The sequence below is a fragment of the Monodelphis domestica genome, chromosome 4, assembly GCF_027887165.1.
Source record: "Monodelphis domestica isolate mMonDom1 chromosome 4, mMonDom1.pri, whole genome shotgun sequence".
NCBI lineage: Eukaryota > Metazoa > Chordata > Mammalia > Didelphimorphia > Didelphidae > Monodelphis > Monodelphis domestica.
The window spans coordinates 168,227,354-168,255,115 of NC_077230.1; the positions used below are offsets into that span (position 1 = coordinate 168,227,354).

The 27,762-nt window shown below is 35.7% G+C and overlaps 1 protein-coding gene across 10 annotated transcripts in view; it reads left to right on the plus strand.

Moving 5' to 3' along the window:
* SLC4A10 (solute carrier family 4 member 10) overlaps positions 1–27,762 on the plus strand; it is a 400,582-nt gene that overhangs the window by 304,629 nt on the left and 68,191 nt on the right. For all 10 annotated transcript variants that reach the window (XM_007494264.3, XM_056793951.1, XM_056793952.1 and 7 more), the window contains 5 exons: positions 8,516–8,662; positions 10,950–11,050; positions 15,100–15,274; positions 15,798–15,931; positions 16,612–16,857. In XM_007494264.3, the coding sequence (XP_007494326.1) occupies positions 8,516–8,662; positions 10,950–11,050; positions 15,100–15,274; positions 15,798–15,931; positions 16,612–16,857 (803 nt within the window). The remainder of the gene's footprint in view (positions 1–8,515; positions 8,663–10,949; positions 11,051–15,099; positions 15,275–15,797; positions 15,932–16,611; positions 16,858–27,762) is intronic.

Consider the following 27,762-nt stretch of genomic DNA (forward strand, 5'->3'; position numbering starts at 1 on the left):
TTTCACATAACATTATTCTTTTTAGTTTGGAGCTCTTAGTTATTTAGATTTGTTAATAGTTTAGTTACTTTATGATATATGTGCTTTTGCAATGTATATTGTAGGTTTTCCTCACAATCCTGTGGAAATATTTTACAGATAAAGAAACTGAGGCACAGAGAAGTGAAATGGCTTGCCCATGATTACGCAGCTAATAAGTATTGCAGATTTGAATCCATGTCTCATTTCACTCCTAGTCCTCTTTCCGTGGCATCATTCCACCTCATTACACTTTTCTTATAAGTCAAAGGTCAAGTAGCTAAAAAGTGGTAGAGCCTCTAGAATTCAAATCTAGAACTTCTGACCCCAAGTCCAGTGCTCTTTCCATCAACAGACAGATAAAACTTAAAATTATAAATATATAAGATAATAATATATCACATTCATATATGCAGAACCTGAAGCAATTTTTGATACTTTTAATTGTTTTATCCCTCAGTGATGCACTTTCATAAAGTAATAGTCACCCATTCTTTAAAAAATATCTTCCATAACATGCAACATCAGAAAAGTTCAGTCTCATCTATTCAAAATGCAAATAATTCCTATAAAGCTTTTATTTAACCACATTTGTGTTATTCATTGATTTTTTGTATTAAACAATAGAATATTTTGACAGATGGTAGACAAGAACTTTTTACTGAGTTAGTGCCCCACCAAAACATCATCACCCAGCAACCAACTTTCTGATAATGACCCTCTTATAACTTGACTGTAACAGGATTGCAAACAGAATCCATTACTGTTCCTGTGCATGAAAACTTTTTAGTTTTCTGTGACTTGCCAGGGCCTACATCCTGCTGCAAAGTTGAACCTTTTTTAAAAGTGTAATGTCCTATCTTCTTTGACACTTCCTTTTATAGGATAAATAAGATTCAGGGGAGATTTTTTCTATTGTGTATATGGAAAAGAATATAAATTGCTTTCTCATCTAGAATTTTTAGCCTTATAGATATACTGAATCACAAAATTTCAGGTGTCTACCTTCTGACTTATTTGGGGGGCTCTGATATTACTTCCCCTAAGATGATCTTCATATAAACATATGGAAATATTATATTTAATATTGATAGTATTGTGACATGCTCTTTTTGAAATAAAAATAACAAAATCTTTGGTAAGCAAAAGCATTTGTTATTATGAGAGTATAAGTAGAAATTATCCATTAGAAGAATGTCTAAAAACATAGGAGGTTGCAGTACAGTGACTAATTGAGTATTTATAGAAAATGTTCTTTGATGAAAAGCAGGAAAAACTTATATACCTACATATAAAAATACATACATATACACATACATATGTATATATACACATAAGGATATGTATATATTTATGTATAAATATATATGGTATATTATAGTATTGTATGAAAATCCATCTGTACTCTATAATTCCATTACTAATTGACTCAATGTGTAGTAATAAATTTTTGACCTAGAGTCCCTCCAGTACATTCTCTACAATTAAAGTCATCAAGAACTATAAACCAAAGAGCAGTGCATTTCATAATAACTGTGTGACTGTGTAAGGATCTTGTGATATGTGTGTGTGTCTAAGAAACTACCTCAGATGCTTAATTGTAGTGTAGAAGGAGGAACATGAGTTCTCAAAGGCTACCCCAACAGAATGTAAACTATGGCAAGTTTTACTGTTCTAGAAATACCCAGTAATAGAAGGTATCTACTTTCCAAGGAAGAACATAGGTGAATATGAAATGGTTTGTCATCATCAGTCTAGCCACTTGGTGATTAATATGGCCATGCCAACTCATGAAACAAAGAAAAATACAAAATGAGCCTCAGTCTTGAGGGTACCCTTTCATCTCAGCAGTGATAGGAGCAGAATGCCAGAAAAGGAGACAAAAAAGATATTTCTTAGATGGCTTTTATATCATTTTTAAGCATTAGCTTAGTTATTGATACTCTAAATATGAGATCCTTATATTGTGACCAACATGTGGATATACTACTAAGGGAAAAAAAATTCTCTCTTGGCATTCTTAATATAAAAGAAACCCAAAATGGGAAAAAAGAAACTGAAGCTAAATAAAGAATGGCTTAGGGTTTTCCCTTTAGAGAGGCAAATAAAGGAGTTGCTGGATTGGCTTTAGGATGAAGAATGTTGCCTAATGCTTGACAAAGAGGTGGTGACTTAATATACCAAAAGAAACATAATTTTAGACATGGCAAAATATGGGAATTTGATTCATATGACTTTTCACATTTGTCATAATGGTTTTGTTTTCCTTTTTTTCTTCTTCAGTGGAGAAGGAAGAAAAGGGAGAGAAACTTAATGCTTATTAATTGAAAAGAATGGTACAGTTTTCATTCTAGACATCGATTCCCATAAGATTAGCATCTTTTTTGAATAGTTTGTTCTAAGATTCTCAACCTTGATCATAACAGATTCTGGCAGGGAAAGACCACATGGGAATCTTCTCCTATGGTACCTTATCTAAAAAAGATATCTTCTGATTCCCACTTAAAGCATTATACAGCAGCTAAGAAAACTAATATAGTTATATGTCACTCAAAGAGGTACATAACAGTTGGAACTTTGGAAATGAAGTCTATTATACTCTGCCCAAGTCTGACCACATTTTATTCGGTTTTTGGTACTACATTTCAGTAAAAGCATTGATCTGTTGGAGAGTATTCAGATAACGATAACCAGCAGGATGAACAACCTAGAGTTCCTGTCCTATGATTATTGGTTGAAGGAATTAGGTGTATTTTGTTTATAAAAAAGGAAACTGAGGAAGAACATAAGTGTTTTAAAAATATTTGAAAGACTTTTATGAGGAAGAGAAATTAGTCTTCCTCTTCTCTTCTTAATGCCAGAAAGTAGAAATATGGTCTATGTTTAGATATTACAAAGAAGCAAATCTAGGTTTGATCTAAGAAAAAAAACCTTCCTAAATAGTAGTAGCTATCCAAAAGTGGAACAGACTGCATTGAAAGAAAGTAGACGTCCCTCACTGGGATTTTTAGCAGTGGCCAATCAACTACTTATTGATTGGGAATTCTTGTTTGTTAAAGGTAGAAGTGTACATTTTTGAGGTCCCTTTCAAATTCTAAGATTCTATGACTCTGGTTTGGTCATCTCATGTAAAATCCAGTATGCCATGCAAAATGGTCCCCCTTCACTATGATGTTGTTTAAGTTCTTCCTACATCCTTCTAGATGTAAGAAATGTATGTAGACCAACTCCAAAAGCATGTATCCTATGCTCTCTAAATGAGCAGTATTAGTAGCACTGGCCTTCAAACATTCTGAACAATGGTTTCATACTCCTTACCTACATCTCCAGTTATCTAAGGCCACTAGAATATTTCCTATGCCTACTCCAGAGTTCTTTCTTGCTTCAGTTGCACTAAATTATCATTGAGTGTTTTCATGGCCATGCATCATAGGCTTTGGGGAGTACAATTGCCTTCCTTTACCTTATTATGAATTAGTAGTAACCCATTAATCCATTATATAACTATGATATCTGCTATTACCTCAACAGCTGGGTGGCCTATGAGAAAATAAGCTTGAGTTTTCAAATTTTATACACCTTTTCTTGGCCCAGTATTTCTCATAGACCTTTATCCAGATGAGACAAGTAGTACTGGTTCAATGCTATGACATTTATTTGTACCTATGACATTCCCTGACACATGTTCAAAATTCTCAGATTTGCTAATGACTGCTGAACCTCATCTTGAATTAGTCCATGGATTTAATTAGTAATTTTGGCTTCTGGGGAAATTCAGTCAAGTAGGGTTGAAATGAGTGAGAGGATTACAGAAGTCAGGGATTTTAATGGAGGCTGGTTTGGGGTAGAGAAAAAGACTATAAGCTAGGAATTTACTGAAGAGGAAGGATAGCAGCCTACAGATCTACAGGAGACAGAAAGAAAGATTTGTCCAAGATGGATTAAACCTTAAAGCAAGATAAATGGTTAAGTGATGGTGGCAGAGTGAAAATCCTAAAGTAACAGTGTAGGGAGGATGCCACGTCCTTTTTCTTGGCCTTTACTGGACGTGAGAGAAAGGAGTATTCAGCCTTGTGGAAAGTGTCTGTATATGTGATGTCTTCAAAATAATGCTGTTTCAGTGAGTACTAAAAGATGGAATAACTGTGGAAGTACATGAAGGACAAAAGAAAGTTTGTTTACATTAGAAAAACTTCAAGATGGCAGAAAACCAGGAAATGTTAAAACTAAATCAGGTAGAGAGGTGAATGTGGTAAAAAGTAGCATGTGAGATGTATTTAGATTGGGGATAAAGCAAACAAGCCCAGCATTCACAGTTCTACAAAAGTTATGGGGGGATGAGGAAGCCCATTCTCTCCTGCTTTCTAGCATGTATGGCCAAAAATTCCTGTTTTTCACTGGGAAATAGCAATGCCTCCTTATGTGTCAGTGTATAGATTTTCAGTTTAACAACTCTACAATCTCATCCAAGTTGTTAAGAAAGGGGTCATTAAGGCAGCTGGGAGACTGGGTGAGTTATTCCTCCCAACGAATGGTCCTCAGTGATTACTTTGAGATGAAGTACATGACTGAATTCCATTCACCTCTTCCTTGCCTTAAGGCATCAATATTGTTTTCCCACTCCCAACTGTACTAATCAACACTTCCCACTGAGTATTTCTAAGGTAAAGTTGAAAATATACATCAATTTCCATTTGTCTTTGCAAGTCTTGTCTTGCCTTCTTGTAAGGAATGCCAAATCATGGAAATCATTCTGAGGCTTTGATCAACCTCCAGAAAAGCCTGGAAACATTGGAAGGGAAGAACAAGCTGGTGGCTTCTGCTGCTAGCATTCCTGCTGCCATGGCAAAGGATTTCTGTCCCCTTTATATTATGTAAATGTCTTTTTAGAACAAACTGTGAGATCTCTCTCCATCCTTGGTGATCCTTAAGAAAAGAATAGAGAACAATCTGTCCTGAGTGGTTTAGGCTTTCATCTGCTTGAAAGCAAAGTACTCAGTTCCAGGATCTGGGGCTAGAATAAACCTTAGAACTCACCTAGTTCAGTCTCCTAGTTTTACAGAGGAAGCAAAATGAGGTTCAGAATAGATGATCTCTCCAGGCTCCTTCTAGTTCTTTAATCAGTGGGAAAAGATTAGATGGAGAAATGGAGCAAAAAGAAAAAAAGATTTCCTAGTTATTGTGACCAAAAGAAGAAAGAAGGAAGCAGTACTCCAATTCCTCAGGTTTCCAACTTTACCTCATCTTCAATTCATGTCTCGCTCATTCTACACATGAAATCTTGTTGCTTCTGCCTTCATAATATGTCCCACATACTGCTTTCCACTCACTGAGCCCACACCCTCATTTAGGTCTTCATCTCCTCTCACCTGTACAATTACAATGGCCTCTTATTTAGATTTCCTTTCTGCAGTGTCCCTTCCCTTACCTCAGCCACTGACCTGTCCTCCACATGCTTCGTAAAGTGATTTTCTTAAGAACAAATGTGACTATATTACTCTCCTGTTTAATGAACTCCATGGATCCATGTTACCTTGAGGATCAAATAGAAACTACTCTTTGGGTAAAACTTAGCTTCACAGTGTGGCCTTAGTCTTGCCTTAGTCTTTCTACACATTACTCCCCTCCATGATCTAAATATATTGACCTATTTGCTATTTCACACACTCAACCTCCACCTGCTATCTCAGTACCTTTGCACCCGATAAACCCACATTTGTAGTTCCCCCTCCTCATCTCCACCTCTTGGAATGCCTGGTTTCCTTTAATACTGAGCTCAAGTACCACTTTCTACCTGAAACTTTTACTTATTCCCTAGCTGTTGATACACTTGCATTCATTTTGTCTGTCAATCTGTCCATCTGTCTAGCTATCATCTATCTATCTATCTATCTATCTATCTATCTATCTATATGTCTGTCTATTTATCTATATCTATCTACATCTTTCTATCTATCTGTCTGTCTCTGTCTCTCTTATATCTCTGTTTATGTCTGCCAAAAGTTATAAGGGAAAGAAAGGAACCCATTCTCTCCTTATTTCTAACCTCTCTAGCCAATGATTCCTCTCTTAGGTAATACACATAAATGTACATGCGATTATATGCATTTATAATACCATGAATGTTATATACATATTTTTAAATTATATACATTGTCTACCCATATATAGTATGATACATATATAATAATTATATAAGACTATAGAGCTATCTGTCCCAACATATGTATACATACTGTATATAAAATATACATATTATATGTATACATTTATATACTTATAAATGTGCATTTAGTATATAAATGGCCTCAGACATTTCCTACATGTATCCCTTCCTGCTTAGAAAGAACAAAGGAAGGAAGGAAGGAAGAGAAAGAAAATGAGGAAGTACTTGAGGAGGAAATACTGTTTTGCTTTTCTATTTGTATACCCAGCATTTAACAAAATAATTAACATGTGATAGGCACATGATAAGTGCTTTTTATTTGATTAACTGATGAAATATGTGGATTTAGGCATATACTTTAGGAGTTCCAATATTTTGTAAATCTCTTCTAAAACACAACCAAAAGAATAATGAATTTTTATGACTTTCAATTACATTAGTCCAAGGCTCAATATGCATCACTCTTGTGTTATGTCATGCCATTTTGGGGGGAAGGGGGAGTCAAACAAAGCAATTTGCATTTTAGTCATCATCAATAGTTACAAAATCTTTGTAAAGGTGTTGTCCTCAAATAGATCAAGTGAAGGATAGTAGGAATGAAAATAGATTCTATTGATATCAATATTTGGGTCCACATATATGATATGGTGAGTGTTTTCTCAATGAGTCATATCATATATGAAATAGCAAATAGTAATTATTTTGACGATTATATTACATGGTAGTAAGAATGGAAATGAATTGCTCTGGGGACCCTACCTCTTTATCAACCAAATTCCTCAATCAATTATTTTCAAATAGGAAGGGCATCCCAAAACTTGGTCTTGCTATATTCTTTTTCATACATTTTCTTCCTTAACTACTATCCCATTAGTGAACTATATTTTCTATTTATAGCCACGCTATTTCTAGTGGCAAAAAAAAAATTGGAAAATGAGGGGATGCCCTTCAATTGCTGAATGGCTGAACAAATTGTGGTATCTGTTGGTGATGGAATACTGCTGTGCTGAAAGGAATAATGAACTAGAGGAATTCCAAGTGAACTGGATCGACCTCCAAGAACTAATGCAGAGTGAAAGGACCAAAACCAGGAGAACATTATACACAGAGACTGAAACACTGTGTCACAATCAAATGTAATGGACTTCTCTAGTAGCAGCAATGCAATGAACCAGGACAATCCAGAGGAACTTATGAGAAATAATGCTATCCACACCCAGAGAAAGAACTGTGGGAGTTAAAATGTAGAAGAAAAGCATATAACCGATCACATAGTTCAATGAAGCTATGGTTGGGATTTTGATGTTAAAAGATCACTCTATTGAAAATGTGAATAACATGGAAATAGGTTTTGATACATGTATAAACCCAGTGGAATTACTTGTCAGCCCCTGGAAGTGGGGAGGGAAAAGGACAGGGAAAATTGTGAATCATTGAACCATGGAAAAATATTCTAAATAAATGAATAAATTATTTTTAAGAATCCTTTGTAATACAAGGAAGTTCTCCAGGACAGTAAAGAGATGGGATACATGGTAATTAAAAATAAAATATATTTTTAAAAAACATGTTTCTAAAAAAGAAAACTATTTTCTCATTAATTCATGTTGTATATAGCACTGAATGTTACCATTGTTTTGTGCATGTATGTAAGGGCAAAGTATGGTTCCTTATGGCAAATAGAAGGTAGGTTTGCTCAGTGGATAGCCTGCTGGACTTGGAATAAGAAAAAGCTGAGTTGAAATCTTGACTCAGAAACTTGCCAACTATGTAAGCTTGAGCAATTTATTTAACCTCTCTCAGCCTTGGCCTCTGAATGCATGAAATGAAAATCATAGTAGCACCTAATCCCCAGGATTATTATGAAAGTTAAGTGAAGATTCTATATTTAAATTTTGGGCAAACCTTTAAGAACTACATAAAGATTAGCTTTCATCATCATCTTCATCATGAGAGTACTGTTTGACCACCATGCAGGCATAATAGATTTCTAGATCTTAATTTGTGACAAAACTCATCTTTTCTTAACTCAAAATTCCTTTTTTCCTCTTTTCTGTGAATGGCAATATTTAAATGTTACATCCTTTTCAATGATTACTTATTATGTTGTGTCTCTAATTTTTAGAATGGAATTATACTACACCTGATTTTATTCACAACTAAATGAAATGAAATTTGGACTGCTTATATCCTATTTCTAACTTTAATTTCATCTCACCAAAAGAGGGAAATTGTATCTAACTTCTAAACTTAAGAGGATAGTAACACACTATAATTGGGAAATATTCTGTATTATGTGAAAATAAAGACCACCTTGTCTTTTTACTATAGGTCTTCCATGATGTTGCCTATAAAGCTAAGGATCGTAATGACTTGCTTGCAGGAATTGATGAATTTCTTGATCAGGTTACTGTTCTCCCTCCTGGAGAGTGGGATCCAACCATTCGAATAGAGCCCCCAAAAAATGTTCCTTCTCAGGTATGTATATGTTAAAGTAGTCTACAGTGGCAACATCAACAGGACATGTTTTCCATTAAAGTCTGCCCTGAAAATAACTTAATAAAAACCAAATTCTTTTTCTTTTTCTTTTTTGATAACAAGTTTCTCTATGTTGCCCATAATACATGTACAAGTGGATACTCATATGCTTAATTCCAGCACTGATCAGGACCACAGACCTGACCTGCTTGTTTTTCTAACTTGGATTTGTTCATTTCTCCTTAGTCAGCCCAGTGGGATTTTCAACATATTTACACCAGACAGTGAAGACTCATGATCATCTTAGCCTACTGTTTCTCAGAACTCCAAGTGATTCACCAGCCTCAGCATCTTCTAGTTGTAGGGAGGACAGGCATGCACAATCATGTCCAGTAAAAGACTACACTGCTGTTGAATATGAGTTCCTAAAAGTCTGTATCTGTAATTCTCAAAAATAACCTCTAGCAATAAGCCAAGTATAGCCAAGTTCTGAATAAAAACTTTTTGATAATGATGCCTGTCTGCTTTTAAAAAGAAGTCTAATACATCTTGAAATTAGAAGTAGCTCGATGACTCAGTGGATAGAAAGCCAGACTTAGAGAAGAGAGGTCTTGGGTTCAAATGTGATCTCAGATACTCCTAACTGTGTGATCCTGGGAAAGTCACTTATCCCAATTGCCTAGCCATTATAATTCTTCTGCCTTGGAACCAATATATAGTATTGATTCTAAGGTAAGGGAGGTTTTCTTGAAGGAAGAAAGAAAGAAAACAAAAGAAAAAAGAGCAACTCTGAAATAAATTAAACTCTTAAAAAGTGGGTATTATGATTAAATTTGAAATTATGACTCCTAGAAGAAGTCCATAACTGTTCTACTCATAATGCTTGTTGGCATCTTTCTATATCATGTTCTGAAACTGGAAAGTGTTTGGAAAACCCAGGAAAAGTTTTAAGTTCAATAAGGCTATATTAGCCATATTACATAGGAGGTTCTTGAAAGATTTTACATGCTGCACAGAATAACTGGAAAGAAGAATTTCATTCGAATTTCAGCTTTTTGGGGGAGAGAATTCTTTTAAATGTATGATGTGAAATTATACCAAATTAAATGTTGATAAGTCACAGAAACTTGAAAGTTAAAAGTATTGGTGTCTTGGGTAGTTTTTCTCTAAAGTCATGACTGAGAAAGTTATTCCCACTAAAGCTGTGTCCATAACAACTACATTTTAAGTCTAATAGACTCCCATCAGCCCCAATCTTTCTACTGCTTTTGGCCCTATCCAGTCCCATTGGTTCCAGCCTGAATGCTCATTGAAATGTCTGTTATCTTAGCAGATATAACATGATTTCAGAAGTTGCACTATTTGTAGAAAAATTGGATAAAGATGTGAACAAAGAATATTAATGAGCCAACTCTACTTGAAGTAAAGTTTATTCAAATTGGCCAGCATAATGGATACTCTCTAGTTTTCTGCCTTCTTACTGGTCTTGTTGTTGTTGTTGTTTTGGGTGGGGTTGCAAACAAGGTCCCAATTAGCCAATAGTAAAGAATTATCTTAAGGGCTAAAGAAAATATGTGTAGCCTTCCAAAATATGATCCTTGAGAAACAAAAGCAGACTGACTTTTTAATTCATTGACCATGGAGGGCAATTTTTCTGCCAGTTGTCTAATGGTCAACCTGTTCTTTTACTCAACTTAAGCATTTCTTATTATCTATTGATATGACATTTAAATATTTGCAGAAGTTTCTAAAGGATTCTGCAGTGAATATCCTATATATACTTAATATTTCAAAACCTATTCTCATGTTTAAAATTTCCAGTGGTTTAATAACAAACTCCTATTATTTTGAAAGTTGTCAGGTTACATTTAACCTTCATTTCCTTTCTAATTCTACTCTGGGAAGAACTTAAATAAAATTTTAAAATACATGCTTTTTTAGCACTTATGTTATGTCTGAATCCTGAAGTCATACACAGAGGATTTTTCTGCTCCTATAACTCTCTCACCTGCGTCTGTTGACTCTGTGCTCTTGACTGCAGGGAGTGGGGATAGTACATGTCTGTGAATTTGTTCAATGCATTATGGAACTAGTTTTCATCTTCCTATTTTTCTCTGTAAGAATACTTCAGGAGTTGAAGAGTAGATGGAGAAATGCATTGTCACATTATGAGTAGTTCTATGAGTAGGAGGAGACACAACAAGAGCTCCTCAGAGTGGCAGATAAAAAGCACTGGGTTTAGGAAAGATGAATTTAATCTGAAATGCTTTAACCCTCCTTCCCATAGGAGAAGAGGAAGATTCCTACCGTGCCCAATGGAACAGCAGCTCATGGTGAAGCAGAGCCCCATGGTGGGCATAGTGGACCTGAACTGCAACGAACTGGAAGGTTAGCAAATAGCATTAATCTGGGAATCTGTTGGAGCCAAACCTGTCAGTGCCAGTAACTTTTGCAGTTTCAAGATCTAACTTTATTTGCCTATTTAATGCCTAAACTTTGGTATAGGATGACAGTTTTATTTCTTTGATGGTACTGGTGATTACCATTGCCTTTCTCTGCAAGAATTCTGTCTAAAAGTCAGTGGGATTTTCCCTATTTAATATTTCACATTTTCATCTACCAAATTCCTTCACAGAGAATCCTCTAAAACAGAGAGAGGGCCTCAATTGACCTTGCTACACATGCCCTCTTACCTTTTGAAAGTTTCAAGTTCATAATAGAATTTTCTAAAAACCAGGATCTTAGTCTTTTCATTTTCACCAGGTCCTGTCTTAGCAAATGCAAGTAAAGCAACCAGTAAGTAGATGTACATGACATTTTGGATTTTTAAGGTTGTGATTTTTAAAAGGGCCATATGATTTATTTTTCTAATCACACACCTTTGAAGAGATGAAAGCATCAATTTATTTCTTAAAATGGCACTTTATGAGGGTTTTTTTTGACAGCTTGTCTCTTTCTAAGCAATGTGTGAGCAGAAAATCAGGAACCATTGGGTGGGCAGCTCTTCAGGGGATGTAAGTGTATATACAGTCTCCACCATAGGTACAGTCCCTGACATAAGCTTACACAAAACAAGGAGCCTTCCTCCCCTCTCCTCAGGCCATTCCCTTTGCCATGTGCCCTGTGTGTTATAAGTTGATTTTCCAGTCCCTGAAATCTCTACACATTTTAGTACTCCCATCTAAGTGTTCATCCCTTTATCTATGTTTCATCTCAAAGGAGATAGATCTTTTAACTTTCTCCTCAGGCTCAGTATCTCAATATATGAGACAATTCAAATGATGTCTTCCTTCCATGGGGAAACCTTGTTACTCATTGTGTTTGCTTTCATTCTTTCAAATGTTGCTTTTTCTTTCTTTTTTCCTCCCTTTTTTATTTTCCTATTTTTTATTGCTTTTTCAGGTATTACTGTGCCTCATAGCTTAGATTTTTTTTCAAAGTTCACTTTTTCCTTACTGCTTCCTAAATCCTCCCAGGTCACCAATATCCGGTCTCTTCGCTTCTCCAGAGTTCTTCCACAGATTCTGTTGCTGACATGACTTGAAGTACCCATTACTCATCTGCTCTCCTGGAGTTGCTGGTGTACATCTGAGCTGCTCTTGCACTGTTCTCTGTAATGACTTCCCACTTCCGGATTTAGTGTTTTTTTAAACTGCTAAAAACACATTTGTTATATAGTAATGTAATGATTAGTTCACACTAATGTTTGTGCTAATGAATAATTAAGTAGAATGCACTTAGCTAATAGAAAGTACAGTAGAAATTGTAAATAATAACTACTAATTATTGATAGATCTAATAAGTTTTTAATTATGATTTTGACAAGGCAATAAGTCATAAAACCAAGACGTAAAAAAAAGTAAACAGGTCGCATTTCAAAATGGGGGTGGAAAACTTAAAGAAGATTCTGTGTGTCTGTGTGTCTGTGTGTCTAGACTTCATATATAAATTATAAAAAGCCTCTCAAGGTCTGAGATTTCATTAAAGCGTACCCCCTAAGCCAATTTAAAATTTCAATTTTATTCTCTTCTCCCTATCCTTTCTATGTCCCCTCTTCACATGAAACTCAACCCCAGTGGAAGTCTGCCCTGACTAAAGCTCTAACTTGAGCTAGCATTTTATAGTGCTTTAAGGTTTGCAGAGTGTTTTTTTCCACATTTATTATCTCATTTCATAATCACAACAACCTGTAAGGTAATTGCTTTTATTCTAGTGATTTTCACTTGGAAACAATTCATGCCTCTACTTCCAAGATTGTCTGGACAATTAAAAGCAATTCTTATCAAAGCTTTCAATAATTCTAAAGGTATATTTTCTCAGAACTAACAATTTAAACTATCATTTTGGAACAAATTTTAAAGTCACCAAATGAACTCTTTCATCCTAAATTTTGTTCAAATACAGGCATATTCAACACACAGTGCTACAATTGAATATAACCACTACTTCATGTCTGATCTTAATGTGGAATAAACATTTATTAATTTAATATCTGACATCTTACTTTCTTTACTTCAATGAAACCAAAGAGCTTTCTCAATAACCAAGTTATAGCTATAGACTTTTATTTATAATTTAAAGTAATGCAATATCTAATGTTAACAGGCAAGTTAATATTCAAATTTAACAGTTCTGTTCTTATTCAATGAAGTAGCATCTTCAGAATGCCCCCAAAGTGTTCTTCTCTTATACTGAGATGAAATAATTTGAATTTGTGGTTTTATTTTTGAGGCATTTCCAACTGGTATAATGTAGTGGAGTGATCCCTGGACAGGAAGTCAATAGGCTTGGTTTTTACCCTTGGCTCTCCTGCAAAGAGCTATGGCCTTGGGCAAGTTACTTCACCTTTATATGCCTCAACTTTATCATCTTTAAATTGAGTGTTTTGGATTACATGATTCAAGGTACCTTCCAACTCTAACATTTTGAGTTTCTCTCTTAGAAAGTTAGATCACTGTTGTTTGTGAATGTTAAATTTTGAAAACAATTTTTAGGGGGTTGAATTAGAATTGTACTTTTTAATATGTCTTCTCTCCACCCCCTCAATCTTTTTTTAATGGAACTAGAGACCTGGAAGTAATGTATGGAGGAGCAGTGTGACTTGGATAGGACAATGCCTAATGAAGGACTATTTATTTTGGAGGGAAAGGAAGAAGAGCCAGGGCTCTGATAAAATCTGACTTTTATCTCAAGTAGTATTCACTAACAAATAGCCAATTTAGCCCCTTCTTCTTCATATCCTGTTATGATTTTTAAAAGATTAAAACAAAAAGAGAGGAATGAAAAGTGAAGAGTAGCAACTTGAAGAGAAATGAAAAGACAGAGACAGAAAGAAAGAGACAGACTTAGAGGAAGGCAGTCAGAAACAGAGACACGGACAATAGAAATATGGAAACCCAGCCAGAGAAACAGAAATAGAAATACAGTGACAGGGAGAGGAAGGAAGGAAGGAAGGAAGGAAGGAAGGAAGGAAGGAAGGAAGGAAGGAAGGAAGGAAGGAAGGAAGGAAGGAAGGAAGGAAGGAAGGAAGGAAGGAAAGATAGGCAGAGCAAAGAGAGAGAGGAGAAACAGAGTGGAAAAGAGACAGAAAGAGGTGCAAAAAGAAACAGAAAAAGAGGGAAACAGAGACAGAGTCATACAGAGAGAAGAAGATAGACAGAGACAGAAATAGAAACAGAGAGAGATGGATAGAGACAGAAAGAGGAACTAGAGACACAGAGGCTGAGACACCCAGAGAGTCAGACAGAGAAAAAGACAGAGGGGAACAAAAGCAGGAGAGAAAATGACAGAGACACACAGACAGACAAGCACAGAGACAGAAAGGCAGAAAAAGGGGGAGAAAGACAATTAGAGGTAGAGGCAGAGAGACACCTAGAGTCAAGACAGAGAGAGATAGACACACAGAGGGAAACAGAAAGAAAAAGACAGAGAAATAGAAATAGAGAGATGGCAAGACAAAAAGAAAAGGAGTCAGAGGCAGAAAGACTCGGTCAGAGACATACAAAGATAAGGAGAGACAGAGAGAGAAAGAGGTAGGCAGAGATAAATAGACAGAAATGGGAACAGAAAGAGAAAGAGAGCAGAGGACAGAGAGCCAGAAGGAGTGGGTTTTGGTGGGACTGACATGGAGTTCAGAAATTATCTACCCTTAAAGTTCACACTAATGATCCTGATGGCTGAGCAGCTCTGAACACCATTTGAAAGACATTGGGATTTGTTGCCTTCTGGCACAGTATCTGGCTATGGTTCAAGGAGCTCTAGTGGACAGGAACTGTGCTTGAAGACACTACTACTAAGTCAAAGCAGGTTATTAATGGCTCTCACCAGTGAAGATGGAAAAGCTGCTCTCTGACCTGGCAGCCAAGCAGAGAAACTTTTTTGTTGGTGTGCTTCTTTTATATGTGGGTTTCACTGTTTTGTTTTTCCCCCTATCTTAGGATTTTTGGGGGACTTATTTTAGATATCAAAAGGAAAGCTCCATACTTCTGGAGTGACTTCCGAGATGCTTTCAGCCTGCAGTGCTTAGCATCGTTTCTGTTTCTCTACTGCGCTTGTATGTCACCTGTCATCACATTTGGAGGGCTACTGGGAGAAGCAACTGAAGGTCGTATAGTATGTGTTACCCTTTTCTCCAAACTTTAAAATGCAGTCACTTTATGAGATCTATAGTCAGTTAGCAAAGCTTTTCCTTTGGATTCCTTTAAAAAGAGATATTTGTTTGGTTCTAATCTGCATGTGAATTCATTTAATGAATAATTTAGTAAGAGAAATACCCCTAAATTAGGGCCTAAGATGATCCAAACCTAGATCCATCATTAACACAAATTCCTTTTTTTTTGTCTTTTCCCCCTATTCCTGGCATTAATTTCACCTCCTATAGGGCAGAATATCTTCACTATATCAAATTAGAAGAGGAAGAAAGTAATGGTGGGTGGAGAAGGTATTTCCCCAGTTACTACCCTTTACACAACATCTCTACCCAATTTCCATCTCCCCTTCTGATCTAGGACAAGTCTTTGGGGGATTTTTAAAATAAAAGAGAAGTTACATACCTCTTTAGTGTCAGTAGCTCATCTTTGGATTAGAAGACTGTTCTTACTGTTAATGAAATGTAATCATTTGTGTTTCCACACAGAGTGCAATTGAATCTCTATTTGGAGCATCTATGACTGGGATAGCATATTCTCTCTTTGGTGGACAACCTCTTACCATACTAGGCAGCACAGGACCTGTATTGGTGTTTGAAAAGATATTGTTCAAGTTTTGCAAGTAAGCATTGTGTAGTTTGAGAACAAAAATCAAGCCAGACAAAGGGGGGGGAATGGGATGAAGACCGTGATTTCATTCATTTGTTGTCATTGGAACTCTACCAAAAAGAGGCAGTGGTAGGGGTGAGTAGAGTGGCAAATTCCCAGGAGACTTCTTTAGAATAGCATATAATTCTGATTTAGGAACTACTTGCAATTCTATCTACTAAAATGCAGTAAAAAAAAAAAACAACCTTACCTTCCATCTATGAATCAATACTGATGGAGTTAGCCCTTATCACTCTTCTGCCTTGCAACCAATACACAGTGTTGATTCTAAGATGAAAGATTAGAATTTTTTTAAAAGTCAATACTTTGTATTGATTCCAAGGCAGAAAAAAAAATAGTAAGGACAAGTCAATGATGGCTAAGTGATTTGCCCAGGGTCACACAGCTAGGAAGTGTCTGAGGTCAAATTTGAACCCAGGACCTCCTGTCTCCTGACCTGATTCTCGATCTACTGAACCACTTCACAGACCTCCAAAATGCAGTCATTTTTAGGCAAGGAACTGAATTCAAAGAGACAAGGAGTTTTAGACCCATTTAACCTTGGTTGCTACAAACTCATTTCTACTGATCTAAAATACCAATTGATATGTTAAAAGACATCCAGTTTTTTCTTCCATTCTTTTCTCCCCTTAGAGAATATGGGCTGTCATACCTCTCTTTGAGAGCTAGTATCGGGCTTTGGACCGCCACTTTGTGCATCATCCTTGTGGCCACTGATGCCAGCTCTCTTGTCTGCTATATAACTCGTTTCACCGAAGAAGCCTTTGCTTCTCTTATCTGCATAATTTTTATTTATGAGGCTCTAGAGAAGCTATTTGAGCTCAGTGAAGCATATCCAATCAACATGCACAATGATTTGGACCTTCTGACACAATATTCGTAAGTATAGATTCTTCTTTTTCTCTAGGAGGTTTTCTTCATTGTTGTATTTCAATGATTTTCACCATTGCTATAAGAAATCTGAAGAAGTAAGCAGAATAGGTATTTTCATACTAGAGGTTAAAAAATGGCAAGATATGGTTCAGTCTAGAATTTTGAAATTTTATTTTCCAGATTTCCTTAGAGTTATGACAAACTACATTCTTATCATAGAATCATAGATTTAGAGATAGAATGAAGCTAAGAGGTTAGTGAGTCTAACACTCATTTTAGAAATGAAGAAACTGAGGGCCAAAAAAAGTTATTTTAATTACCTATGAAAACACTCCTGAGCTGCATCAGAGGTACCATTCAAACCCAGATCTCCCTGACTCCAAGTCCAGGATGCTAGTGACTCTATTACCACTATTTCTAGATTATTTTTGTTGTTATTCTTTCATTTATTCAGTGAGGTTTTGTACTAAAAAACAAAAAAACTGTTCATGTCATTTACCCTTTTATGTATTACTGCATTTCCCCCCCCCCCCTGATTTAGAGGTGAAACAATAATGATCATTGAAAATTAAAAAATGTAAATGTTTAGAGTAAAGAGCAAAAAAAGAAAGTCACAGGACTCAGTAAAAACCACTCAGTTTAAAATATATGATATAATGAGAGCAGACATGAAATAACACCAAGTTATAATTTATTTTTCTATTTATGAGTGATGTTTTTCTCTCTTTATGTCATTTTTGAAGGAAGAGCTCAAATGCTAGTTCACAATAATGATGTTGGAATGTTTAATTAAAACCAGAACAAAAATATAGCTACTTTCACTACTAGAGTGTCAGTGACCAATAAATTTACTAAATCTATATCTGTAGATTGGTTTTTCCTACTAAGATAACTGCAATGGGATTTTTAAAAACAATTTTGAAAAAAGAATTTGTGGATTTTTATCATTTTTTTGAAAATTTTATTTAATTAGATGATTTAGAATATTTTCCCATGGTTAAAAGACTCGTTCTTTTCTTCCCCTTCCCACACCAACGTTTAACATGTGTCATTGATCAAGACCTATTTCTATATTATTAATATTTGCACTAGGGTGATCTTTTAGAGTCTACTTTCCCAGTAATAGCCCCAGCAACCAATGTGATCAAGCAGTTTTTTTTTTATTGTCTTTCTTTTCCCACAGTTCTTCCTCTAGGTGTGGCAAGAGTTCTTTCTCATATGCCCATCCAAATAGTTCTGGATCATTGCATTGCTACTAGTAGAATAGTCCGTTACATTTGATTTTACCACAGTGTATCAGTCTCCGTGTACATTGTTCTCTTAGTTCTACTCCTTTCACTCTTTATCAATTCCTGTAAGTTATTTCAGTTCACATGGAATTCCTCCACTTTATTATTCCTTTGAGCACAATAGTATTCCATCACCAGCATATACCACAATTTATTCAGCCATTCCCCAGTTGGAGGGCATCTCCTCATTTTCCAATTTTTTGCCATTACAAAGCATAGCTATAAATTTTCTTGTACAAGTCTTTTTCCTTATTATCTCTTTGGTGTACAAAAATAGCAGTACTATGACTGGATCAAAGGGCAGGCAGTCTTTTAGTGCCCTTTGGGCATAGTTCCAAAATGCCTTCCAGAATGATTGGATTAATTCACAACTCCACTAGCAATGCATTAATATCCCAATTTTGCCAAATCCTGTCCAACATTCATAACTTTCCTTTGCTGTCGTTAGCCAATCTGCTAAGTGTGAATCTTTTTGCTAGTATTCTATTTAAGATTTTTGCATCTATGTTCATTAAGGAGATCAGTCTGTAGTTTTCTCTCTGTGTTTTTGATCTACCTGACTTTGGAATAAATACCATATTTGTGTCATAAAAGGAATTTGGTAGAACTCCTTCTTTGCTTATTATGCAAATAGATTGTATTGTATTGGGCTTAGTTGTTCTTTGAATGTTTGATATGTATAAATGGAGATTTTGAGCCTTTGGACTTCATCCCCCAGAAGTATATATTAGTATGGCTGCATCCCATAGGTTTTGAAAGGATGTCTCACCATTGTCGTTTTCTTCAATGGAGTTATTGATTATTTCTATGATTTGTTCTTTAACTAGCCGGTTTTGGAGAATCATATTGTTTAATTTCCAATTAATTTTTGATTTATCTCTCCATGTATGCTTAATAATTATTATTTTCATTGCTTTGTGGTCTGAGAAGGTTGCATTTATTATTTCTGTCCCTTTGCACTTGTTTGCAATGTTTTTGTGCTCTAATACATGGTCAAGCTTTGTGAATGTACCATGTGCTGCTGAAAAGAAGGTCTATTCCTTTATGTCCCTGTTTATTTTTCTCCACATTTCTACTAACTCTAATTTTTGTAATATTTCTCTTACCTCTTTCTTATTTATTTTTTGGTCCAATTTATCTAGTTATGATAGAGAAAAGTTCAGTTCTTCTACTAGCACAGTTTTTCTATCTATTTCATCCTTGAGCTCCACTAGTTTCTCCTTTAGAAATTTGAATGCTATTCATTTGGTGCATACATGTTGAGTATTGATATTTCCTCATTGTCTATACTACCTTTTATCAGGATGTAATTACCTTCCCTATCTCTTTTGACTAGATTTATTTTTACTTTGGCTTTGTCAGATATCATGACTGTGACTCCTGCCTTCTTTTTATCAATTGATGCCCAATAGATTTGGCTCCATCCTCTTACTTTTACCCTATGCGTGTCTACCTTCCTCATGGGTGTTTCTTGTAGACAACATATGGTAGGATTTTGGTTTCTAATCCACTCTGCTATTTGCTTCCACTTTACGAGTGAGTTCATCCCATTCACATTCAAAATTATGATTACGGCCTGTGTATTCCTCAACATTTTGATTTTTTCTCCTTGTCCTACATTTTCCTTTTTCATTATTTCCTTCTTTCCTTTCCAGTGTTCATTTTTTAACCAGTCCCCCTAATCCCCACTCTTATTTTACTTTATTTTCCGCCCCCCTCCCCGCCTTCTTATTCCTCCCTTATTTTTCTTTTGAGGTCTTTTTAATCTACCCCGTACACTCTCCCCCACCTTGTATTGCTTCCTTCTCTACCTTCCCATTCAGCCACCTCCCTTTTTATTCCCCTTTTATTTTTTAGGATCTATTAAATTCCCTTCCCCCTCTCTTTCCCTCCTCTTTTTTAAACTCCCCACCCCACCACCTTAGTTTTCCAACTCTCAATTTGCCTATAGGAGAAGATAGAATTCAATACCCCAGTGGATCTAGACGCTCTTCCCTCTCAGAAATTATTCCACTGAGAGTAAGGTTTGAATATTACCTAGTAGCACACTCTTCTTTTCCTCCTTATAATAGTATTCTTCACCTCCCGCTCCTGTGCACCTTTTTGTGTAGTATAGATTATCCTGATTTTCTTGTTCCTTCAAGTTCCTCTTGGTGCCATCTTATCCCCCCCTTTGTTTCTTATTTTTTTATATATGATTTTAAACCACTTAGTACCCCAATTTCTACCTATGGATAATTCTTCTAACTACTATAATAGTGGGTATAATTTTTGACAGTTACAAATAACATTTATATATATATAGGAATATAAACAATTTGATCTTATTGAGACCCTTAGAGGACAAAAATTAAGACCCCTCTCTTATTTACTTTTTCTTTTTTTTCTCTTGGTTTTTGTATTTCAATGTAAATTTTTCTTTTTAGTTCTCGTCTTTTCTTTACAAATATTTAGATTTTTCTATTTCTATTTCTATTTTCTATTTCTATATCTAAAATATCTATTTTGTTGAATGTCCATACTTCCCCTGGAAGTATATAGTCAATTTTGATGGGTAGGTGATCTTTAGATGTAGACCCAATTCTCTTGCCTTTCTGAATATCATATTCCAAGGCTTGTGGTTTATTAGTGTGGAGGCTGCCAGATCTTGTATAATCCTGAGTGGTGCTCCTTGATATCTGAATTGTCTCTTTCTGGCTTCTTGAAATATTTTCTTCTTAGCTTGGAAGCTCTTGAATTTGGCAATTACATTCCTGGGTTTGTCTTTTGAGGATTTCATGTAGCAGATGATAACTCTTTCAATGTCTATTTTGCCCTCTTGTTGTAGAGGCAGTTTTCTTGGATAATTTCTTATAGTACGGTGTCAAGGTTTTCTGTTTGTTTCTAGGTTTTCAGATAGGCCTATGATTCTCAAATTGTCTCTCAAAGTTATATTTTCAAGGTCAACCACCCTCTCAATGAGATATTTTGTGTTGCCTTCTAATCTATCATTCTTTTGACTTTGCTTTATTAATTCTTATTGTCTTGTGATATCATTGGCTTCTACTTGCCCAATTCTAATTTTTAATGACTGGTTTTCAGCTAAGATCTTTTGATTTTCCTTTTCAGTTTGATCTATCCTGCTTTTCATGGCTTCATGCAGGTCATTTCTGGTCTTCAATTTGCTTGTTATTTCATTTGATTTATGGGCTTCAATTTCCAAGTGAGAGATCCTGTCTTTTAAACTGTTATTTTCTTTTTGGACTATTTCCCACTTTTCTCTTCTATTTTTCTGACAATCTCAGATTTAAAGTCTTTAAGAACTTGTGACCAATTTCCCTTTTTTTCAAAGGTTTGGGTATATTTAATTGTCATCTTCTGCTGTCTCTTCTTTAGTCTGGGCTTTTTTCCACATAAAAATTATCAAGGGTCAAAGTTTTCTTCTTGGTTTTTTTCAGTGTTTGTGAATTTTAGTTCTTGGGAGCTGGTGGCCACTGCCTTGTTCCTTCCTGGTCAGATGTCTAAGTGAGGACTGTGGATGATCTTTGTATTGGGCTCTGGAGAGGTTTTTTACCTTGCAGATATTTTTCCAGTCCTCAGCAGTGTCCAGCTACTCTTAGTGTCAGGTCCATCCCCTAAGAACTTAAAGATTGCCTGGAAGAGGTCTCAGTGTGGAGTGTAGGCAAGTCTCTGTATTGAGTACTGGAGAGGTTTTAGCCCGAGGGCTTTTTTCTGTTCTCAGTGGCCTTTTGCAGTTAGCTGCCCCTCTCCCCCAAGAGAGACCTATCTCAATGTTTCCTCAGCCTCCCAGTGTTCTGAGTTTAGTTTCTCTTAGGGGTAAGGCTATGTTAACCTCAGCCAGCCTCCCTTCTAGAACTTAGAAGTTTGTCCCATGCTGGCTCAGATTCTGGAAAGGTTAAGTGAAGTGGGGAGGAGTGATGAGCTTGTCCCATGGTGGAGGAAATTTCACACCCTTTTAGTGTGGAAATGCTCTAACTTTGCCTACCTTCTGTGCTGTGCCCTACCATGGAACTCCTTCACTTGTTTGATTTTGGTTTTGTCATTTTGAGGCACTCTGTCTCTGTTGGTAGAGAGGAGAGGTTGAGCCCTGCTTCTACTCTGGAGCCATCTTGACCCAGAACAATTTTTATTATTTTAACAGAATTTTCATACGGTATTTGGGTTCTTAGGGCTGCTATGAACAGTGCAGCACCCACTTTTTGTTATGATTTATAATACTGGCTAATATAACATGTTATATGTTACTAATAATACTTTATTATGCTGGATTGATATGAGTATACTAACTGTAGTTTATTGCCCTCATTTTTTCAGAAGAAATCAAAGTAGATGATGCTCAGTAAACAGCTAAGAGAAAAAGAAGTTCACTATTTGTTTTTACATTTTGCCAGGGATGATGGAATGCAAAACAGTTTTTAAATTATGCTGATTTGGGTATTTTCAACAACAACAAATTACTGAGTGTTTACTATGTACAAGGCCAGTGAGTAAAGTACAAAGAAAGTGAGCACTATCTATAAGTTTCTTGAAAGCATAAACTTTTATTTTTTCCTTTTGTCATGGCATCAATCTCATTAAATGTTTTAACTAAATAATTTAAACAATTTTAAAATATAGCTAAGTTAAATATAAGTGAAAATATGAGAGAGATCAATGAGGCCTCAGGCAATCCTAGAAAGTTTTAAAGATTCTTTACAGGGTATTGAAACAGAACATTTAACTGAGTATGGGAAATAGAATGACCAAAAACCCTGATATATAAATTATGTGTGGAAAAGATGGAAAGGAAAATGAACTGGCCAAAACAAGAATTTAAGGAAATTGTAGTATAGTAGAAAATTAGATTTAAAAAAGGCTAAGTGGTGTCATATTCTAAGAACCTTAAAAGTCAGGCAGAGGAATTAAGATCTGACAGGGCAGTGAATAGATAGTACATTTTTTGATCAAGGGAGTGATTCATCATTGGGAATTTTCCATTGCCCTTTGTGTTTCAGTTCTTCAGAGAATTCTTTCAGGTTTCCATGCCTCTTAGCCCTCTTACCACCAGCAAAATATTAATGTTGAAAAGGTAAGCCTTTGTTTCATGGACTAGCTTGATCTCATGAAATGAATTGTATAATTTTCCAACGTGATTAATATCACAGATGATATTGAGAAGATCATAGGGTAAAAGGAAAAGAAAAGGCAGTCTGGCAAGAAGGAAATTACTAGAGACTTGAGTGTAATTTCAGTAGAATTGTAGGAAGAGCAGGCATTTTGCAGGGGTTGGAGGATGAGTAAAGTTGTGGGGCAGGATGGGGAGAAAATGGAATCAATGTGTATCATGGTTATTCATTCAAAATTTCATCAATGAGTGGAATAAAAGCAAGAAGTAGTACAGAAGTTCAGTGGGGGTATCAAGATCAAGTGAAGTTTGGGAGATCCTTGTGTATTTTTGAAGGAGGAATTTCTGAGGGCTCAAATAATGGGGATAAATTTATAGAGGATATGAAAGTTCTAGATATGTGTGGAAACCACCTAATGTGCATGCAATTTGTGTAGTGTGAAGGTTCAACATTCAAGTACAATCCTGTCAGTGTGTCTCTATCACTTTGTCCTTTCCTTCTTTACCGTGCCAAAGTTCAGAATCTGTACTTCAAAAACCAGTCCTGTGCATTTGTTATCATTTTCCTAGGGAGACTTCAAACCTAGAACCCACTAATCCCTATCTGTGGTACCAAATATTGTGTATCTGAAAGTATTTTACCATAATACGATGGACAACCTCCTGCTTGTTAACCATAATAAGAAGAAAGTAGCTGGTATAAAACATATGGGGAAAACAATATACTTTCCACCTGAAACCATTGTACCAATAATAGTTTGGTCTGTCTGCTTGAGTAAGGAGATTTAGCCATGTATGCTCTGCAAAAGGTAGAGTGTACATTCTGCTGTAGAATTCATGCATCTACCCTAAAGACCCTGCAGTAGCAGTGATGCAGTCATACACTGCTGTGCGATGTGATGATTTCCTTATTCACTCTCCTGGTCAAGGGCAGTGATCTCCATAGCAGATTGTTTTCTGGTGAGTTAGTCTGACTGCTGTGTGCCTTTTAGTCCTCTTTGCCATCTGTTCTTACCATCTTGTATTCTTGGTGCCACTGGTAAAGTAAGTATCCTTAAACCTAACCAAAAGAGCTTTCTTTTTAAGACCATCAGGATACTTTACCAGTCAGTGTTCTTAACCAGCTGTATAACCATGGGCAAATCCCTGTGAGACCTACTTTACAGAAGGGTCAGATGAGAATATAACACTAAACTTACTTGAAAACCTATATGATGAAGAGTTAACTATTTTTTAATGAGTGAGGCTTGAGACAGTCCATGCAGAGCAGATAAAAGGGTCTTAATTGAGTAGGGAAGATAGGCTATGTTGGGTAGAAAACAGGAAAAAAGAAAGGCACAGTGTCTGATGAATGTTTATCAAAATTTTTTAAGAATTAGACCTTTATTATGTTACTGGAAAGTAACCAGAGCTTAAATGCTTATGCAAAATGATGGCTCTTAATTTTAATATATAAAACATCATGCTAGAATGAACCAACAACTATCATTTAATCCTAAAGTTGGCTGTGTGATCCTGGCAAATTGCTTAACCACTCGGCATCCTCTGGCAAATCTCTATTGCTCTCCATAGGAAGAGAGAGTTTCCTTTCTTGGAGTTTCCTAAACGAACGAAATCATAAATGTGGTTTATTTTTTTGTTTATTTTTAAAGGCTTAAGAAATATGGTCATTACATCCCAAAGTAGATACTATTGAATCAGTGGGATAGACTATAGGAAAACTTATTATTGTTTACTGAATGCTTTCTTAGTCATAAGCAATTCATAGTCAGTCTCTTTGTAATATGACTTCTGTTTTTATTACTCAACTGAAAGTACTTTTTATGCATATTTTGTTTTTATATATAACATTGTGACATGTAACATGACAATGACATAATACATATAATTTGTTATAAATTTCTTAAAGATCACCATCAACTTCTTACTTGCCAGATTCAAAGACATTTTCAATTCTCATCCTCCTTGACTTTCTGTAGCTTTTAGCATAGTTCATAATCTCCTATTGTATAGTTTGTCCTCTATCACCTTCAGAAAACCATGCTTTTTCTGATTCTCTTTTGATGTGTTTCTTTTATTTCTCCTTCAACAGCTCTTTTTTTCCTCCCCACTCCATATGGCTGTTGTTTCATCTCCCATATTCATTTCCTTGAAAATCTCATCCAATTTCACAACTTTACTCCTTCTATGTAGCTGACCATCATGGAGAGATGAGAGATAGATACATAGATGTAGATGATAGAAAAATAAGTTGACAGATAGAAAGAGAAAGAAATTAATAGGTGGAAAGAGAGAGACATAGAGAATAGAGATAGTGACAAAGAGTCCTGACCTCTTCTCTAAGGACTCTGATTCTCTGGATAGCCTCAGAAAAACCTACATCCCCAGTTGCTAAAAAGACATCTATATTTAGATTATGACTAGCACTAAAACCTCATTAATCCAAAAACTGAACTTATGATCTTTCCCCATTGGCCTCTTCTTCTTTCCACCTTCACTATTTCTCTCTGAAGTATCTGGTCTCCTAGGTTTTTTTTTTTAATTTGGGGATTATGGTTAAGTATTTTCCTCTCCTTCTATTTTCATATCTTATTGATTACTCTGTACTGTTAATTCAATTTCTCCACCTTTCACATCCATTCTCTCTTCTCTAAACCTACAACCATTCCATAATTTTAAACATGATTAGCATCCACTTGGACTATTTCAGTCACCTACAAACAAACAAATATTCTAGCTTCACTATCTCCCCATCCCTTCAATCCATCTTTTATTTGGCAGCCAAGACAATCTTTGTTATAAATATGTCTGGTCAAGTTACCCTTCTACTCAAAAATTTTCAGTAGTTCCTCATTCCATACCAAATAAAGATCTAACATTTATGTCAAACATCCAAGGCCATCTATAGCCTAGCTTCACCATACCTTTCAAGCTCTAGATCTGTCTGACCTTTTAATTCTATAAACACTGGGATCATAGCACTGTATAGAGTTTTGTTTGTTATTATTGCAATGCCTAGGGAGCTGACCATTTGTGAAGCTTCTTCCTCAATTCTTCTTCCTTCCTACTCTAGGCTGCTATATATTGTAGTCCCAATTATCTTTCTTCTCTTACTAAAAAATTTCCTGTTTATAGGAGTTGTGAAATACTGAAAATATTGCTAAAGGAAGTTATAAAATCTTCTTTTCAAAAATTTTTTTCATTAATAGGAAGATATTTATGATAGTTCTTATTTGTGTAGCACTCTACTGTTGCAAAGCACTTTTACAAATATGACCTTTTAATCCTCCCAATAACACTGTGAGACACATGCTTTAATTACCCCCATTTTAAAGATAAGGAACTGAGGTTAAAAAGAGTGTAAGTGTCTTATCCTGCTTCCTCGTTTCACAAAATCCAGTACCATGATACTTCTTTCTTTCTGGAGGCAATGGAAAGGAATACATAGCCACTTGAAATCCTTTTAATTACTGTATTTTAGTTTCTTTAGAGAGGACATAATTTCAACTGCTAAAACATTACTTAAAATAGGATCAAACTGTCCTATGGTCCTCAGTTTAGAGAAATATAGAATATTTAGACATCTTCACAGTATTCTCATTCGTACAAAAGTGCATTATATATTCATGATAACCCTATAGCCCAACAAGACACCAAATGAGAAAAGCAGGATGGTGAGATGAAATGACTTCTACAAAGTCATGCAACCAGGCAATAACATAGCTAAAAGTGTACCCCAAGTTTCCTGTGTCAGTAGAATTTAGCTCTTTCCACTAATGGTTCTACCTACTATCTGTCCCAGTTCTAACTATGGAGTGTATGAACAAAAATTGATCCCACTACCCTTCAATCTTTTATACCATTCAGTTTGACTTCACTTAGGCATTTACCATCTTTTAACTTATATTGTTCTTATTTAGGTACTTGTTTGATGCCCCAATTAGATGGCTTATTTAAGGAGATGTTTCCTGAAGGGCATAAGTGTAAAAGTCCTTTAGTTTCATTTTTCTTTTAGCACCAAGCACCATGTCTGCTATGTAGCAGACACTTAAGGGAAAAAAATACCTTTTTTTATTCCAAATTAAGTAGGGTTAACTTTTGTGAACTTTTATGTGAGTGCATTGTGAATCTTTTGGTACATTTTACTGTCTTTTCTTTTCCCATTGTGTGATCTGAAACCAATGTCATAGCTTCTCTTCCTCTGATTCTTTTTTTTTAACCCTTACCCTCTGTCTTGGAATCAATACTGCGTATTGGTTTCAAGGCAGAAGAATGGTAAGGGCTAGACAAGAGGGGTTAAGTGACTTGCCCAGGGTCACACAGCTAGGAACTGTCTGAGGTCACGTTTGAACCCAGCACCTCCCATCTCTGGGCCTGGCTCTCAATCCACTGAGCTACCCAGCTGCCCCCACTTCCTCTGATTCTTTGCAAGATGCTGATACAAATTCCCCCACTTGACAGAATGTTCTAACTGGCAATACTTTTGGTTTCATTGGAATGCTAAGGAAATGCAGGAGA